The 20984-nt window shown below is 29.6% G+C and overlaps 1 protein-coding gene across 2 annotated transcripts in view; it reads right to left on the bottom strand.

Moving 5' to 3' along the window:
* Positions 1-5200: 5200 nt before the first annotated feature.
* The window catches only part of jumu (Forkhead box protein N4 jumeau), a 93085-nt gene continuing 77301 nt past the window's right edge, over positions 5201-20984 (bottom strand). For both annotated transcript variants that reach the window (XM_085811017.1, XM_085811016.1), the window contains one exon: positions 5201-18610. In XM_085811017.1, the coding sequence (XP_085667143.1) occupies positions 18344-18610 (267 nt within the window). In that variant the 3' untranslated portion in view covers positions 5201-18343. The remainder of the gene's footprint in view (positions 18611-20984) is intronic.

The following is a 20984-nucleotide window of genomic DNA, read 5'->3' as shown; positions in this document are numbered from 1 at the left end:
CATCCCTTCCCTTAGGCAGATAGCCCCCGTGTGCTTTGCCATAATTAAAATATACATACATACATACACAAGGAATTCAAACGGCCGTTTAGTTCCATTCAAGCCAACTTTTCATACACAGCGTCCCGAGGCGGCTACATTTTACCACACGCAGTTTCCAGTATAGGTCTATTCTCAGTAAACATAGGTTCATTTAATTTTCCACGTAATTTTTCGATTATGAAGGAATAATCGGCACTTGAATCAATAAGGGCAGGGCTCCCAAAGTGTACGCCGCGGCGCTCTGGCATGATGTGATATAGAAACAAAGGGACTTGTGTTGAAAGCTGGGCCATATTTCTCATTAATTATACTTTCATTAATTTTTATTCCATTTCTTATCTATTTTTATAATATTATTCAAAATGACAGTTCCTTCAACTTTTCTCAAAATTTGTAGTTCACTTGTTTATCTAATTTCATTAAAATTATATTTTTTATCTTGTTCTCAGTTTCGTTATTTAAATCACCATTTTATTCTATCTAGTTCTTTCAATTTGCAATAATTCTATTTTGGTGCATCAGATTTGTACTCGATTATTCTCATACGTTTTTCATCTGTTACTTTCTGTCACAAAATTACTATATTTGGCTTCTCAGCATTGATATCTATTGGAGTTTTCCTCTTTACTGTTCGCGACCGTCAGTATCAGACTCATGAACGGCTGGGGAAAGGACTACAGTCTCATACGTCTATAAAAAAGCGTTGCTGCAATAAGAAAGATTGCAATAAATCGAGAGTCCTTACTAATATTTCATAAAATGAAAAGATTATTATTAAACCAGTAAACTAAAGTAACTACAGTTCAAGTTTGAGTGACAAGGCAACAACTAGCGAAGGAGAAAAGCAGCGAAAATTTCGTAACTACAAAGAAAGTTACTTTGTTTTTGGTTTTACTTCAGTAGATGAAAACAAAGATGCAAGACATCGATGGCAGATGTAGTATCTGTTTAAAAAAATCTTTGCGCAGGAAGTATCCTCCCAAGTAAGCTATCTCGAGAACATTTCACCCTAACTTGGTAGGCAAACTCCCAATTTGTTTAGCATGTTGCACAGGAAGACGCCCATTTAATTTCCTGCCTTTGCCCTCAAGAACCTTAATTTCCACTTAATCAAGCTATTAATTACTTCCTTGCAGTTCATGGTCCATTTGTAGCCTACCTTTTCCGTTTTGGTCTACAAGGATACCAAACTGTATCTTTTCAGTTTTGGCCTACATAATACCATATGATGATATCTCAGTTTATGGTATAACAAGCACTTTGGATCCCTTCTTCGAATGTGACATAACAAGACTTAACACTTCCATGACCATTCAGAAAAGGAAAATTCTGTGAATGGTTTTTGCAATTATTTCGAAGTAAAATACTTCGACAGAAACCACAAACTCTCATTGACTATCTTTTATTAAACTGTGACTTCTCCTCTCAGATCCAACTGTACTACAGAAATTATATATTCTAACTCGGAGATTGTATGTTTACTTTACATTAGCACTCTCAAAATTATTTCAAATCCAGTCTAGACATATTCATAAATTGTTGGTTAATATTATGGTGGGGAATGTGAAAAAAACTCATTTTCTAAAGGTACCTTTATTAAATAACACTATTAGTTGAAGAATTCAGAGTATAGCTCAGTATCTCAATGATCAATTGCTCAGAGAAAATAATTCCATTCAATCAGAGAAAATAAATTCCATCTGCAACTAGATAATTGCAAGACTGTAACAAGATATTTTTTATCCTGTTTTTGATCTATTAATTTAAGGTAGTATACAAATAGTATATAACAGTGTTTACGTCTTGTTATATTTTTAATCATATAGCATAACAATAAGTCTTTAACAGCTGTTATTTTTGCAACCATTTGTTATATGCATATAACTTCCAGTTAAAAATGTTTAAATGAGGCAAATATTCATGCTTTTGAGTTTTAAATTTAAAAAATGAGTTTTGTAAAAACTACGAAACCTTACTTTTTATCTTTAAACTTGTAGTAAAGATCTATGCTGATTAAAAAAAATAAAAACCAAAAAGTTCGATTTCCAGAAAGAACAAATTTATTTATATGTTTAAAGTTTGAGATCATGTTCCTGAAAATTGGGAGTAAAATATTTAAATCTGATATAACTATAAAGTAAATACCATTAGGAAGAGGTTTTTTTAAGTCAAAAGACTGAATTATGTGCACCAACAAGTAGACTGATGTATTTGATGGGTACATCTTTTTCAAAAATGAGGTTTTAGTCTCAGAATATTATAGAATTTGTGTTTTAGAAAATAGTGGTAGGCTGGCATACAGACTATTCTCAAAATAATTTAAAAAATTAAAAATATTTTTTGTTGAATGAATATTTGTATGACGATCATTCCAGTGGTATACAGGGTTCATCAAAAAAATTTGTACACACTCTTACTGTCACATAAAATTTATTTTCCTACCTACAAAGTTAAATTTCTAAGAAAAAAGTTTCCTTAAGAGGTAGCAGCAAATCATCGATCTAGCGGCACAACCTAGTTAGTACGCAGAGAGTAACATCGACATGGCCGAACATACGCCTGAGAAGAAGCCTTTCAAGAGCAGAAGCAGGTTATTAAGTGGTATTGGAAGTTAATGTTTCTGCAGTTAGTAGAGATGCGAGTATGGGACTGATCAACCTTCAAAGTTAACAATTACGTCTGCAAGAAAAATTCGAGGCTCATGAAACAGCGTGTGATGTGCATAAAGGCCGACGTTGCACGCCTACGTGTGATGAATCCTCAGTTGCGGTGCTGGAACTGTTTCAGGATTCACTAAAAAATAAAAACTTTAAGGAAAGGGTGAGAGTGGTGCTAGTAGTTTGCTACACATTCTGATGAAAGGCAAATTGCATGTGTACATTCCACGGCCAGTGGAACAGCTAAGTGGTGATCACCAGTATAATTTTGTGAATGTGTTCATATAATTACACGTGAATCAGATTTATGGATAGCATTGTTTGGTCGAATGAAGCACAATTTAAATTTAATGGAGCTGTCAATAGGTATAATTATGTGCTCTGGTTTTAACTAATTACTGTTGAAGAGGCAGAGAATTTGCCTGTTGTAAATTTGTGGTATGGTTTATCTCCTAAGGGATTCACTGGATCTTTCTGGTTTGAAGGTATTGTAACTGGAGAGAAGTACCTAACATTGCTTACTGATTTCATTTTTCTTACCATTTGAGCAATGTTCGGTAATGAAAGCTTTTTATCACCCACAAGATGGTGCCTCTCCTTCCTATCATAGGGGTGTGCGAGTATACCTGGATCAAAATGTACCAGGCCAGTGCATAGGACACAGGAGACCATAAGAGTTTTCTGCATGCTCCCTAGACTTTACACTGTTCGATTGTTTTCTTATGGTCATAGTAAAAGATAAGGTGAACCATCGCAAACTCGATAAGCTTTGGGTTCAAGTGGTGTGCGCAGATATCCCAATGGACACATTCATGACTCAGATATGATATGAGTTGATGATGAAGACTACCGTTTGGAACATTGAGTTTGGCCAAAAAGTAGACATACTTTCGAAATTGGACTTATAATTAGTTTTCCCAGAAATTTAAACTTGTAGGCTGCAAAATAAATTTCCTATGACTGTCCAAAGTGTCTATACATTTTTCTGACCACCTGTATTTTGAAGATTATGATCCTAAACTGCATGTGAATATTAGTGACACATTTTAAGCAACTGAAAACTTATAAATTACTTACATGAAAATGCTTCTACATATCAAACGTAACAAAATTATAAATTAAAGATTGTTACTTACTAGTAAATCACAAAGGAATATCGCTGACTGACATTAAATTAGGGGGAAAATTCAAGCTCAAATTAAACTAATTTATTTTTTAGCTGACCTCTCAACAAAAGCAATTAAATTTGCTTTTTGACATTGAAAAATCTTAACAATAATAATAATAATAAAAACCCGAATTTTGCCATCAAATATTTAAGTTGATTTTTGCCGCATGAGAGTCGAAACTTCTGCAATTTAATTCAAAAACAAGTATAAACTATTATTACATGCAATTATATGGATCAGATGACAATATTAAAAGTTAAATTACATAAACTTTTGCAAAACTGATTCTTTAAATTCAAAAATAACATAACATGAATATCTGCATCAATAAAAATATTTTTGTAGGTACTAACAACTAACAGTTGCGAAAACATAGACCACTTAAATAGAATTTATATTGCTACTAACAGGATGTATTAATCATAATTTTCACCATTTAATTAATATATAAGACAAATATGGAAAGTCAAAATTCCATAAAACTGTCATCTACGAAATTGTGAATTGTTATAAAAGAAGTCCCAATTGCAATTCTAGCACTTAATAAACATATTATCATTAGTTTTAATCATTTTCTATTATTCATTAACTAACTGCTAACAACACATAGTTAAAATCTGTTTTTCCCCCCTTTTGTCCATTCATTAAGCAAAGTTGTACGATAATATCTTACTTTTATTCTTATTTATAATCAGAGATGAATATCTTAGGTACTAATGAACAAGGGAAGCTTTAACTATAGTAATTAAATTAGTAAATACCTCTTCTCTTAAGCATTTTACTTTTAAAAGTTTTATTCCCCAAACCCAAGAATTCGATTTTTTTCAATGCTTCTACACCTCAAAATTTATCACTCTCTTTATATGTATTTTCTCAATTGCATTAAAAAACTTTCAGCAAAGTAACATTATAGCGCCTCCCCCCAAAAAAAACTTTTAAATTTTAGATTATGCCCAAAGGGGCAGGTTTTTTTTTTAACGTTTTGTGTGTTAACTTTATTTATTAACTATCAACCTTAACTTTTGACTTTTCTATTCTGTAACCTCTAGATGGTCACAGATTAAATATAAAAAAAGAGTAAAATTCCACTCATAACTGAATTAATATCATAATGTTGAAAATAGTATTACAATTATTGACATCCAGTGATTCTTAAAAAACTGCACATATATCCCTGGAATATTCATTTTTCTAAACATAAAATAACTGTTAAAGTAAAAGGAATAGAATTAATACTGAAGTACAGAAGACACAATAAAGAAATGTGATGCTAAATGCAAATAGTACATTTATTTAATGTAGATGTATATGTACAGAAAATGCAGCACGGGAGAAAAGATAAAAAAATTTATTGAATCACATTCCACTATCGAAACATTATTTACATAGCACACAAATAAACAAAACATGATTAAAAAAGCACAAATTATGATACACTTTGCACGTATTCACACTTTTCATTCTGATACCTGGTCGATGCAAAATTAAAAAAAAATAAAACTTGACAGATCTGGTCTTTACAACCAAAGGTATTTTAGTCACAGAAATAAAAGGTACACATTTAACACAATGCTTGTTTCTACAATTCTGGATCAGATATGCAAAAGCAAACAATTAAGAAGGTGCAAAAACAGAAGAGTTGGTACAAAAAACATGAATTCATATTCAATCATATTTTAAAATACTTGGCATATATACAATCAATAAATGCATTGTATTACAACAAATGATATCACAAAATTACTGTAAATAACTTTAAAATGAGATCAGTTAACGATGAAATTAAGCATGCATCAGATATTATTTATTGTCAATGAGATTTGTTCTTAAAATTTTAGTTATAACTTCATTACAGATTTGCTATTATGTTAAATTTCAGTTATTTGGATATTAAAAAAATAAACTTTCACTATGAATACAAGGTAATACAACTACTAATAAGTTGATTTATTCCCAATTTTACAATCTTCATAAAATTGCATTTGTGAGAATAGAGATCATATAGTATCACTAAAAAAATGTGATTAAACAATAACTAAAAAAACAAATATGTGTAAGATAAAAATTAGTCTCACCCTATCAAAAAATATTATCCCAATTTTAATTCAATAAGGGATTAAAGAAAACAGCAAAAATCTAACAATAGAAATGCTCATACAGCACTTTTAAATATTTAATTTTTCCCTCACAAGTAACTGTTTTCACTCATAAGGTACAGTAAATTCATTTCCAGAACACAGGGAAGTGTTATTCTTGCTGCAATTCAAATTCAATTTGTTAATCTGCTTAAATACTCTTTTTCCTCATAAGATACAATGAACTTATTTCCAAAACACAGGCAAGTGTTATTTTTGCTGCAATCTGTCTAAATAGCTAAAAATTATGTGAATACACACAACTTCAAAAATTTATAGTAAATAGAAGTGGAGGATGATGGCACAAGTACATATAATGACTACTACAAGTGTTCAAAATTATACAAGCAAAGTAAAGCTTCTTCCTTCTAGCAAAGAATTCATTATTATACAGTTGAGTTGAACTACAATGAGATAAAATGAATGCTGATATATTTTAAATGATGGACGGCATGGGAAAAAAAGTTTAAAACATTTTAATTAGAAAATGTTTAAACAATAAATATGATCGGCTAATGACAGATCACAGCAAAATAATTTCATAGCTCTTTTTTCTGGGGGGCGGGGGGGGGGGGGAAGCTCCAATGAAAGATTTGCAACTCTCATGACTATTAGAAAAGGAAGCATTAAAGATTTCAATAAATTTAGGGGAAAACTTGGAGTACATTTAAGTGAATTTTTGGCTTTGTCAGGAAATCAGAGAGCGGACTATTATTTTGTTCACAATTCTGTGAAATATTTCTAAAGCCGGAAACTTCCGTTGTTTATTAGATATGTTTTTTTAATTGCATATTTGATAATTTATATATCTATAATACTGCATTTTTAACACCCACATTATTATTAATTTTATAGAATATTGGTTTGACAGATTAAATGTGATAATAATTTTTAAAAATTATATTACATATATTATTTTCTTTATGGTTTAAATGAAATAAATTCAAATTCTAAAGCTTATTTTATTCTAAATGTACTTAAAAATATTATTATTTCCAAGAATGTTGGCTATGAAAATAAGTTAATTTTATTTTTATGAAAATGATCAGACAAAATGTTATTTGAAAATGCTTGCACTGAGTAGTTCATATAAAATGTAATTTTCTGAAGTTACAGATCAACATTCAAATGTGAAAAAATGCAGCAATAGACAATAACTTCTTTATTTTCCTTTAAAGAAATGCACATATTAAAATTAGCATATGACAAATAGGTATTAATACACTTTTAATGAGAGAGGAGAAAAAGGTTACTATGAACAGAAAAGGTGGAAAAAAATCATATTGGCAACTAAACCCAAATCATTTGACTAGGTTAAGTGAACAAACATTTAACAATATGAAAATAAATAGTAACTCATAATTTAACTACAGAAAAGTGTAGCATAACAATCTACATACAAAATATATTTATAAACAAAGTTAAAAACATAAATAAGTTTCTGCACATTTTTACAATACAAATATCGCAACAATAATTGAGATAAATTATTGATTATAAAAGAATTTCACTGGATAAGCAATATTGATAATGAATATTTATGATCCAACATATTCATTATAAATACAAAATATAATTAAAAATCCTGATTTGCAAACAATAACTTAAATTTATTTTCAAACATGCTGCTCATATATGACACTAGCATGAGAATTTGATTGAAAACTTATTAATAATGGAAGATTTCCCAATTCAATATACCCATTATAAAATAAAAACTAATCTAAAACAACTATATAAAAAGGCATACAATTAAAGGAATACACAATAATAAAAATTTTGCATACTTCGAATAATCGAAATGCATCTTGAGGGTTATGGCTCATACACTTTTATACAAAATTGGTTAGACTGATTCAAATCAGGTTTATAAAATACAGTGTACTCTGGATTATGCATGTGTGGCGGTGCTTATGCACGTGCACTCAATGCTGTGCGAGAATATGTAAAAAAAAAAAAACAAACACATGCAAGAAAAAGCATGCTCTAAAAAACCCACTGAATTGCATCTTTAATTTCAACTTTGTACAATTCATTCTCCATATGCATAGTTGGGGCATCGTTTTGGTTGGTCACTGGGATTATTTCGTTTCGTACATATTTTCTTCTAATTCTTTTAAAAACTGATAAAAAATTTTAAAACTAAATATGGAGTAAAGATGATGCTAGAAGTACTAAGTGCATGAAACTTGTTTTAGCACTGAACTTAATGAAGAAATTTGAACACAGCAGATTAGCAATAACACTTGCCAAAAAATACAGAATTGGTGTGCAAACTGAAGTGAGTAAGATACTGACAATTACTCCCACAACAGCAACGACTTCTATCGAAACTCTATGGGACTTTGTTGACCAAAGGGAACTCAAATACAATGATAAAATAGCACTTTTAAAAATACAGAGTGAAGTTCGACAAATGTTTGAACATTCTCAAAAGAAAAAGAAAAATTACTATATTTTAAAGAAATAAACACATACAATATGCATGAAAATTGATAGTTTGGCTAAATGTGTTTTACAATTATCTGTGATCTGCTTCCCTAGCATTAGCCCACATAATCGAGAGTACACTGTAACTAAAAATTATTATTTAAAGCAAAATTCAATTTAAGTAACAGAGACTAAATAAAATTCTTTATATTTTGCTGCACAAATACTTCTAATAACTGAAATATATATTACAGACTATTATAAAATACTTCACTGGATAATTATTTATAATGAATACATCTTTGTAATAAGTCTAAAATTATAAGCATAAAATTAAGTCGCCATGCTAAAAACATATCTAAATACTATATTGTTGCTATTCAATATAAATTTAGAAAAGTATTAGAATCACCGGAATAATTATTTATATGCTGATATTTTTAAAATGTCAAAATAAAAATATTGTAAATTTTAAAAACATAAATAAAAGATATCTGAGATATATTACATATGACATTTAAATATATATTTGATTTACACTTATAAAATTTGTGCCTGTACTCTTATGCCACAATAACATTAACAGTCTATGCACATTATTATTTGATTTAAAGTGCATAATCAAAACAAAATGCTTCTTCTGATATTCAACTTTTCAATGTGGAGTAAAAATTTTAAGCAAATTAAATTTAAATATGCACTCCAAATGCAAGCATAATAATTTATTTTCTCCTTAATAGCAATTAATTAGTTAAACCAAGCAACTTTTTTTAGCATTCAATTCCATTTTAAGATATTGTTCCAATTATGTTTTTATTACCAACATGTTATCATTTTTTGGTTTTTCATTAAATTTGATTTATATAATGTTTTGCTCTAACTGCTGATTTTTATGTAACTTTATTACCTACTATGCTGTTTAACATTACTATTGTGTTTAATAATACTTAGAATTTTGTACATATAATAATTTTATTATTATTATATTATTTGATATGCACAGTAAGTATAGTAGAACCTCTGTTAACTGAGCTTCTATCAACCAAAATCTATGTTAACTAATGAATTAGGAAAATGTAGCACGTTATAACGAGTGTAGCAAAAATCAGTAACATTTGTGAATTTTATCAGTGACTGAACTTATGGCTTTTCTCTTCATTAATGGTCATTGGCAGCCTTCCTATTTTGCATTACAGTAAAAAGTGTGATTTACATCTGTTAAAAATAAAAGCTAACTGACAATTAATTAGTAGATATGATTAAAAGGATAAAAGCATGGCATTTCAGAACAGTTAAATACAGAAAAAAGAAAGCAAATTTTCAATGAATGATGAAAAAATTATTTGCAGAACAATAAAAATTACAGTAAAGTTGATGATGATAAAATGAAAAATGTGAAAATTAGCCATGCTGGTTTTTGTTTATGGCAAAGAATGTACGAGCTCTTAGCCTAAAAGAGGAGATGCCTTGGAGAAGACTTTTTAAAGTAAAACTGGCTCATGTATCCATAATGTATAGGGAAAAGCATATTTCAATCGAGATAAACCATTCACCATTACTTGTATCTGTACTGAGCTACAACAGCATTTACCAGTTTTACAGCTCAGACACTAATAGGTGTTGAAACTTTAATATTTAAAGCAATAACCACACACTTCTTCATGAGGAGTTTTTTAAAGCTAGCATGAACATGTGGTAGCTAATACAATTATAGGACTATTATAAAAAGCTTAACATACATTTTCAAAAATAAATGAATAATATTAAAAAATTCTCAAAAATGCATGTAAGAAAATTGGAAAAAATAAATTTTTTTTTCATTAACATTTTTACCACAAATAAAATCTTATTTAAATTATTGTTAATTGAAGGAAACAAATTGTATCCAATTTTAGTAAATAAAAGAGCTTGTGAAAACATTATTAGTTGCATTTGTTTACCTGTTTTTAGAAAATTTTGCTGGGGAAAAAATGGCATGATTTAAAATTTAGTCTCTATTAACAGAGTTTTTTATTACTAAAGGTGATTTAATGCCCCAAATACTTCAGTTAATCAAGGTTCTATTGCATATGTAATGCTACCTCCCCCACACATGTTTTTCCTGATTCCATGGATTTTCACACTGATATGAATAGAAAAGTTCATTTGTTCAGTTACCATTTATTAAGCTTCTTATATAGATATGCTTTCAATCAGCGTTTTATAAACAAAAATATTCTTATTATTATTAATTAAAAAAAGGCCAGAATTACAAAAACAGTGAAATTAATATTATGCATTGAAAGAAAATAAGAAACACAATACTCATTTTTATTTGTTAATCTACTACTTTAAAAAAATTATATACTAAATATTTTCTCCTTATATGTTAGAAACTGTTCTACAGTACTGGATTTAAGCTGATGGGATCACTAAACAGAAAAATGAAGGGCAGGAATAATTTCTAGTAGCAAACAAAGTATATCAGAAATGTGAACTTCAATACTAACTGCGACAAATTAGAAAACTACATTTTAATAGCATACTAAGATGCATGTCAACAACACTCATATTTGCTTTGAAGCTCTCTCATAGCTTAATCTAAAAACTTCACACATTAATGTATTTTTAAAGTTGAAAAATAAAAGGAAAATTTCAGATCATTAATTCTTTGAAACATAATTTATTAATCATTTTAAAGCATTAATTCTTATAAACTATAATAAAAACTGGCATACAGGAAGGAGAAAATAAAATATTTTACTTATTTAAAAGTTACTTCATCTATTCTTGTTGTGTGGATGTGGAAGAAGAATAAACACTCAAGCATATAATTGTTTAAAGTGATTTCATCCTTTTCCAACTATAACATTAATACATGTTAAATAAACGCGATTTTTTTTTTTTTAATACCGCTTTGGCCAAACTCGGTTTTTATTCATAACATACTAAATCAGTATATGAGTGGCATTCAAACGTAATAACAATGTATGACCAAATTTTAGGAAAAGATGGATAATAAATATTATAAGGGAGACTGAGCTAAAATCAAAAACAGAAATTAATTATAATTAATATATTAAATATTAAGCTTATTAAAAATAATTTAAGTTCCAAACTACCTCAAAACTATAAAATGAAAAATCATAACATCATTACCAAATGAATTTTAGGAGGGCTGCAGGTGTAGGGTAACTGAAAAACATTAGATTCAAATATTCAAGATGATATAAAATCACTGAATCCTTTTAAAACCAGCAAAATTATACATCAAATAACCGAGTAGCATATTAAATGAAAACGATACCATAAAATAAGGCCTTAAGCTAAAAGATGTTTCTGAAACTTTTAACTACCAAATATCTATAACAAAAACTTTTAAATGATATGCAAGCTATAAATGCCCCAATGATTTAGCAACAGTTTCACTAATTTTATCCAAAATAAATTATGGATGAAATCACTCATCCCATTATAAGAGCTGCAGTCACTCATAAGATGATCACCATAAAATAGTTATATACAAAACTGTTTTGGTAATGATTGAGAATTTGCTATTTACAAAAGCATTTGTTCAATAAATACTGATGAACAAATTCAACCACATTATTTACAACACAAGCAGTGTCAAGGGCTGATATCAGGCTCATCATTGCATAGATGTGTTACTTTATGAGCATGAGAATTCAGTTTCCAACATTTACATAGATAATACAAACAAGACACAAGTTAATATACACAGGAAAGTGAAAACAGATAAATGAGTACATGAAAACAAAACCTTAGGAACAAATAATTATGTATAAGTGCAATAATTTTTCAGCTCATTTATGTTCTGTGCAACAGCAGCTTGTTGATCAGTATCAGCATGTAAGAATATAACAATTGACAGATTATACATCTTGAACACAAATCATATGAACTGCCTGAAATGCAGAATGAAAATTTGTCCAGTTGTTGTTATCAGAAAGAAATTTATGTAATTGCAAATGGCTTTTACTAGAAATTTTCTAAGTCAGGTAATTAGGCAAAATAAGCAAACTCACTAAAATCACATTTGAAATTTTTAAAGTACATATTTATAAACAAAATTTACGTTTCACTACTTAAAATGATCAAAGGGAAAAAAAAATTGGCATAAGATAATTTAATGCTGAACTATAGATAATAAATAAAACATATTTTCAGTCACACTACAAATATTTGAATTTATTTTGGTGGCTGGGGGAATGAAATCTGCACAATTTAAGCATCATTTATTGCTGAAAAACGCTTTCCTTGGTAAAGTCTAAAAATTAAAAACTGGGAAATCGGGTAATCTATTAGATGTGACAAAAACCCGGTAGAGTTGACAGCTATGTTGTACTCATTTTAAGAAACTTTAGTAAACCCAAAAACAGCATTTATCAGTAAGTCCATAATAAGTTTAGAGAATTAAAAGACATGAGGTGAAAAAAATTCATCCAGGCGTGATTTGAAATATATTACAATACCTACCTACTACACACATAAAAAGTAAAATTGAAACAACAAAAAAATATACCCATAAAAAAATAACAACCACATAAATAAAAACATAATGCCCCTAAAATTACAAATATCCAATAATTATACAATTTCTAGAAAAACTCATTTAATATAAACGAGTAATAAATTCTCCCAGGGAGGAAACAATTGCTTTGATAGAACTGATATATGTGTGCTTCTCAATAGTTCTGATAATTAATTAGCTGCAAATACAAATATGAAAATCTGAACATTTTCACAAATTTTTACAGAATTTTTTTTTAAAAAGTGCAAGTATTAGCATTTTAATGTGTTTAACAAAAATGTGTCATTATTTTCTTCTATAAACAAAACCTTTAAAAACAAGGGTAAATTTTTTTTTACTGTGTTTGCAAAACCAATTTTAAAAACTTCTGCATAAATCTACCACACTCAACATTAAGGATTCTTATAGATAACAAATACATGATAATATTGTAATTATACGAACAATAGACTTAAATTGCATTTTAAATCTTTATTTAAAAAAAAAAAAAAACTTTTCTCAGAAAAGGTAACTGATAGAATGATATATACAAAAGTGTATACAAACCACAGAAATAACCAGTGTTCTCAGTATCCAATATCAGAATTTTATTTGCAATTATGGCATCATTAATTTGTCGTTTGACTACTAAAATAGGCAAATCACGGAAGATAAAGAAATTTTAACTATATATACTTTAGGAAAAGAAATAAAACTGATGTATTTAAAAAAGAAAAAAAGATGAGAAGAACAAAGGGAAAAAAATCAATTACAAGAACATTACAATATAAAAGTTTAAAAATTACATCAGATATGAACCCCCCTTTAACACACTCATTTTGCATCTGTTTACATCACTCAGCTATTTAAACTGCTTTCACTAAATTTTTGAGAGAATTAGAGCTAAAAAATTACTAATAAATTGATAACTTAAAAGGACATTATTCATTTCCCAAACTTGTTGCTTTGAGAAGATATTTCTGAAAGTTTTGTATAAACAGACAAAAAACTCTAAAGTTATGTTTATTTTCTTTCGATATTTCTTCCGCATTTAGAAATATTAGTACCAAAACATATTACTGCTTCAGAAAGAAGTGGTAACATCATTAAATTCAATGTTCTTAGCATTTGTTTGACAGATTTTCTAGTAGTCTTCAACAATCAAAATCTTTCACATTTGGAAATATTACTTCTAATATTTCTTTAGATTCATGCAATATAAAACCTACTTAAAAATAATTTTTAAGAAATTAAAGAGAAGATGCATGGAAAATTTTAATTCCTCGTAAAATGGCTACATATACCTCAGCCTCAATTTAATGACCATTTTTCATTGGTTCATTGTGAGAAGTATAAATATTAAGTATAAAAAATATTTAAGGAAAGATAATTTTCCATAATTATCTTTTCTTAAACATTTTTAACAAAGTAATATTTTTAATGTGTGCATGCACTTAGAACATAAAATAACCAGATAACTAACAAATGCAAATGAACAGTTCAGCAATTGATAATATATTCTGCATTTAAAACTGACTAAAGATGATCCTTTGAGTTAATGATAATTAATAGTCCTTTGATAGTTCTTAGATCAGAATTTGGCTCAATTCAGTTCACTCAATTAAACGGCAATTACATTCCAACTAAGAATACATAAATAATACAATACATATCATGCAATATTTTTACTTCTTCAAAAAAATCTGACTAATTAATTCAATAGGAAGAAAACAAACTGTTGAATTTTTTGTGGTTTAATGCCTCCTTCCATAAATTATTTCTTTCTTTACAACCAAGTAAAATTTTATTAAAAAACGTTTACAAGCAAATTAAAAAAATTAAGACTTAAAAATTAATAACAATTATTTAAAAAAATGAACTAAATTAAAACAAAGTACTGTCATCTATGATTAATTATTTCTGCTCACTACTAAGACATTTTTTTGATGTGGAGATACAAGGTTTTGAACCACAGGCACTTCATAACTTATAATCATTGGCATTGGCAGGCTTCAAATATCAAAGTGAAGAAATTCATTCAATCATAAATACCATATTTTAATAAATTAATGTCATATTTGATATTTAAAAGACAGTAAGTGGAAACACAGGTACTTGTACAGTTTGTAAAAATAACTGTAAATGTGCCTCTACATCACTAGTGAAGAATGAGAAATTTTCATGCTTGACAGTCTTACTAAAAAAAAAAAAAGAGAGAGAGAGAGAGAGATAATGTCTGATTAATACACCTATTTCGAAGAAAGGAATTATTTATACCCAAGGAAAATATTATATAATAGAAGCAAATATATAATCCAGGGCGATATATAATTTTAAAATATATCAGATATGAATGATGTTATTATAATGGAAAAAAAAATATTAGATATGAAATTGCTCCAAACTTTAAAATTGACTGCATTCTAATCCTTCCTTTTGTTTAAAACCAGACTAGTTGATCACATGAAAACTGGATGAACATGAAAGTGAGATCTTTTATGTTTTAGTACAACATGTGCAAAACAATTTTCTCAGAAAGATACATGCACCTACTTGATACTCACAGCCAGAGAATGTGCTAATTTTGGCTCTGATAAAAACTTTCTAAACGTGATATATATATGCCTTTAGATATTTAATTCAGTATACAAAGTAGAATGACACGCTTTAAAAAGTTTTACATCACTTAAATATTGTACTTTTAAAAGTGAAATACTGTTATAATACAGATTAACACATTTAATTGCAGCCAATTAACAATAGTGGCACATATATCAATATGTAGAAGATCATTTGGTACACATTATCCTAAAAAGGAAAAAGGTTACAAAATACTGAGTTGTCATGTAAAAATTATATGTGATTTTTCATTAGGACCTGCAATACTTCTTATAATGCAACTGTATTAACTCTTGCAACATGTGCATAATTACAATACAATAACAATTATTGCATTTTTATTGAAATTGTCTTATGTGAAAGTATGTTATTGCTCTTTTGCAAATTAATGCTAAGGCTTTCAGTGTGTACACATTTAAATAGTTTTGGTGGTCTCCAAGAGTATTCTAATTATAAAAGTTATTCTATCTTGATCTAGTTTTAAATTTACTTAAAAAAAAGTGCATGTAAAAATTATTTCAATTTATATGCAAAACATAATGCGGAAAAGTAGGGACAGTAACTTACATTTAATTTTTATACAAAATCTTAGTTTATCAACTAAAATCTGATATTTTACACGATAAACACAAATAAATAATAAAAATAAGATTTACATTTAAATACAGAATGCTTTAAAATAAAGAGAAAGACAGAGAATGGAGAAAAATATTCAAAAATAAAATTAAGATTTACATTTAACTACAGAATGGTTTAAAAAAAAAAAAAAAAAGAACTGAGAAAAATATTCAATAATAAAATAATTTTAAAGAAAAATAAAGGAATAAAAATTTTAGAATGAGAGAAAGCATTTCTTTTAAGTTAATTAATGACATGTTATCTTAAAGTAAAAATACACACATATAACTTAATATGCAAAGGACTACAGCTGTCTTTCCCTAAATAAACAATACAAAATCCTTTTTGTCAAATTCATATGATTTATTAGTCACTACTCATTTGTACAGTCAAAGATAACCAAAGGGAGGAAAACATTAAGGTTATTCAAGAATTTTTAATATTTCTGCAATGCTTCCAACTGCTAAAATAAACTCGGCGGCACAAACAACCATTAGAGAGCCATGGCCGGCAGGGCCCTGATATCTTCTGCTTTCTAGACCGTGGACCCCAGGGAGCATAAGAATATAGCCTGAATAAGTGGTCAGCTTGGTTGCAGGATCCCCGGAGCTTCCAACTGCTAGATTTCTAAAATTTTCCACAAGGATTTGTAATCGACTGCACTATTTTCTGCTATAATGTCCCCCGTCTGATGATGTTCACATATTAGAAGATATTACCCCCTTGTGAAACATTATTAATTTTATCAAGAGTGATTCTCTCCAGCTGCAACTATGTTTTTCATATGAATCCTTACAATGTAATATAATAGCAGGTCATCTTTTGCTATTATATTTACTTCTCAAGGATTCCCTATTACAGACAACTATGCACAGGGCAAAACATAGAAAAACATCACAAAAGATGAAGCTTCACTGCTGAGTTTCACACACACACACACACACAAACACACACAAAATAATAATAATAATAATAATGGCAATACATATACAGCTAATATTGGTCAACAGATGGTCTTTAATACAGCTGAATGTTCAGGGCAGAAATAGCAGACATCTAAAAATCTGATGACTGCTGAAGGTAGTAGACACTAGAGATAGTGATAAAATTCTAGAATATTTGTAATTGATTTTCCCCTCTTTGCTCTTATGAGTAGTAAAGAAATAAAGATGCAACAGTTTATTGGTTTTTAAGTTAATAGTTTAAAATACTTATCATGAAAAGTGAAGCACATTCTATACATTCACACTGGTAAAAAATTTGCATAGATATAACCTAACATTTTACATATTAGTAACTGGCTGGAATTATATTCTCAGCTAAGGCATTTAGGTAAGTATGGCAAATGGTGCTACAATATTCTAGAAAGTGTTTCACTTACTCATTGATGCATTAATTTTACTACATTTTAAATTACTAAATCAACTTAACATACAAAATCCAATTTAATCAAATAAAAATCTTGATAGTACAGCCTTATTACCTATTTATCTTAGGTATGTCAAATTTCATTTGAAAAAAACCAGTTTTTTAGGTTTAAACACCACAAAACAAAGATTTCACAATGAATACACTGATCTTCAAGAGAGTTTTAGCCTGGTGTAGAGCAACATCTTTCTATTAAAATTATATATATATAAAGGAAGAAGAAGACCCACAAGTCTGACAAATGATGGTATGTTTATCCAAAACACAACATGGATTAAAATTCCATACACAAAATTGTTACAAAGTGCAAAATATTTCTTAATTAATCAAGTACATCTTTTGAAATATAAATACTCACTTATAAACAATGCCTTTTTAAAATTCATTGCTGGACCGATATAAAAACATACTAACATGTATGTCTATTAAAAAATAAAAACAACCATTTATCGTAGAAGCTACAAAAATTAATTATATAATAATAATCATGACAGATAAAATCAAATTTAAAGAAATAGCTTATTAAGATTTTAAAAATTTCAGGATTCAAATTGACATGGACCTCAGATCAGGTTCGCATGTAATTTTCAATGAATATACTTTGCATTAGATGAAAAGGTGGCTTTTTTTAAAACAATGAACTATATCATTTCTTTGCAATATCTGCATAAGAAAAGACACTAATTGTCACAATACTGATATAAAAATGAAGAAATGATGCTATACTCTGTAATGTCATGCGTCACAAGTAGTACCCTTCTCTGTGCCAGACCTAATAGAGGAATGTGAGAATACACGCTTTTTACTGGACTCAGAAGATGAGGCACGTTGGGCACACTTGTAAATATGATTAGCTTGAATGTAGGAGCGCTGAGAGGACGGAGAAGACTCTAGTGATGAATCATCATCCATATTTTCAGAATTCTTCGGTGACAGAGGATTTAATGGACTATCACTCATAAATTGGAGTCTATCTTCACATAGATTTTCCCATATACCTTTCTGAAATATAAATTAATTCTAACTGCAATTGTCAAAATCATGATGTTAGAAAAATATATAATACAAAATATTCCATGAAAACTCAAGCAGATATGACATTCAGATACAATACAGCATGTTTCAAAAAGAATATACGTATTTTGAATGCATATATTTATTAAAATGTATGACATACGAATATGAAACTTTACATACATATGCATGAACCCTCTCAACTTCAGATTACAGATGCTCAATATGTTCTCAATCAGCGACACGAACAATATCACATCGATACTCAAATTCCTATCACACTCGGGCAAGCATGTCCGTTGTCACTGATGTTGTGACAGTACAGATCCGGTTCTTCACCTCTTCTAGATTCTGTGGGAGTGGTGGTACATGAAGATTGTCTTTAATGAAACCCCACAGGAAGGTGTCAAATCCGGTGACTGTGGAGGCGACCGGATTTGACTGGCTGGCGACTTAGCTGAGGAGACATGCTAAGTCGCCTGCCCCCTGACGACCAATCCAACGGTTCGGTAGAGTTTCATTCAGATAATCACACACTTGGCGACACCAGTGAGGGGGTGCCCCGTCTTGTTGAAAAATGAAGTTGTCTTTATGCAGCCACGGAAACAACCAGTTTTTTAACATAGGGAGATACTACTTACCGTTAACTGTGTTTCCATCAAAGAAGAATAAGCCAGAAACAGATGATCGGGATATCGCACTAAACAGATTTATTTTGGGTGAATCTCGTACATGTTCAATGGCTGCATGTGGGTCCTGTAGGCATCAAATTCGAACATTGTGTTTGTTTACATGAGCACTAACATGAAAAGTCGCTTCATCACTGAACACGATGCGTTGTGCAAAAGTGTTATCATTGTCAATAGCATCAATAATCTCGTTACAAAATGCCACACGTTTGCGTTTGTCCTCAGGATGCAGAGCCTGTAACAAATGTAACTTGTACGGCTCCATAACCAACCAACAACTAAAAACACACAAAATTGTTGTTGTAGGCAGTTGAACCTCCTGACTGTCACGACGAGTTAATTTTGAAGGACTACGTTGGAAAGCAATTTGAATTCATGCAACATTATCGTTGGGAACATGAGGGTGACCAGGGCTCTTTCCTTTACATACACATCCTGTATTTACAAACTGTCAATACTATCTGTAAATGTTCCACCCATTCGGAGGATCACTTTGGTACCTCAACTTGAAACATCTTTGCACTGTAATCACGGAATTGCACTTCGCAAACTCGAGAACACAAAATGATTTCTACTGCGGAGTAGCCATTTTAAACATGTGACGGTTACCATGCAAAACAAAAGACAACTGACATGTAGCGGCCAATAGACTACATATTCATTTTCCCAATAGCCAAGCCGAGCCGCAGTGATCGATAGTTTGGACAAAAAACATGCACAAATGCTAACTTTTCGTAATCGGAAAACATGCACGACCTCGAGCATTTAAAGGAGTAAAGATTTTCCCTGTTATATATTGAGCAAATAAAACAACATGAATGACACAAGCATTCATGAAATGATTGCTTTGAAAATCATTTTATAACCCCGGCTCGGTGACATTTGAATTTGGTTGGTTTACCTGATGACTCAAAAATAGTCCTCATTGTTGACAAATGTTCGGCACGTACTTCACTTAAAGTTTTAGTGAAAGATAATGTACAGTCAAAAGTCGTTAATTCGGACACCCATAATCCGGACCTCAAAGCTTAAAAACTTTCTTCGCATGCGCCGCGTTGGCACATGCGCGTAAGACCTTTACGACTGCGCATATGCGTATGCACAAGTGCAGAATACGTTTTTGCGTGTGCGTTTTATGTATAACGGATGGTATAAGCTAAAATTATCTAATTATCCATTTCAGTTAATGTTGATGATTGCGTTGTTCCTTTCCGGCTTATTATTTTTTGCAGACTGTAAGAGCAATTTTATAAAAGCAAACTTGAACTTTCGATTATGTCAAACAGAATTTCCGATGCTGGAGCTCCCAAAAGATCTACAAAACGAAAGTATGTTTCGATGTCCATCAAACAAAAAGTGGAATTGCTGCAAAAAATGGATAGACATGAAGAAGGTGACAGAGAGGTTAGTGAAAACGAAAACATTTCGATTGACAAGTTAGTTGGTATTCTCGACACAGCAATTACGGGACTTGAACAGCGGAACTTTGTAACTGAACAAGAAATTATGTCTGTTTATAGAATTAAAGAGAAAGTATTATCACATAAAATGAAGCAACTTAAACAACTTACATTGAAAGAAATATTTAATAAAGTAAACAAATAAATATTGAGCTTTTTTTTTTTTTTTTTTTTTTTTTTTTTTTTTTTTTTTTTTTTTTTTGTAAATTTTGA

Source organism: Stegodyphus dumicola, chromosome 2, assembly GCF_044657685.1.
Source record: "Stegodyphus dumicola isolate Sdum_Otavi_A_Nest chromosome 2, ASM4465768v1".
NCBI classification, from domain to species: Eukaryota; Metazoa; Arthropoda; class Arachnida; order Araneae; family Eresidae; genus Stegodyphus; species Stegodyphus dumicola.
Note: the sequence above shows the minus strand (reverse complement) of the source record. Positions and strands in the feature narration are given on the sequence as shown.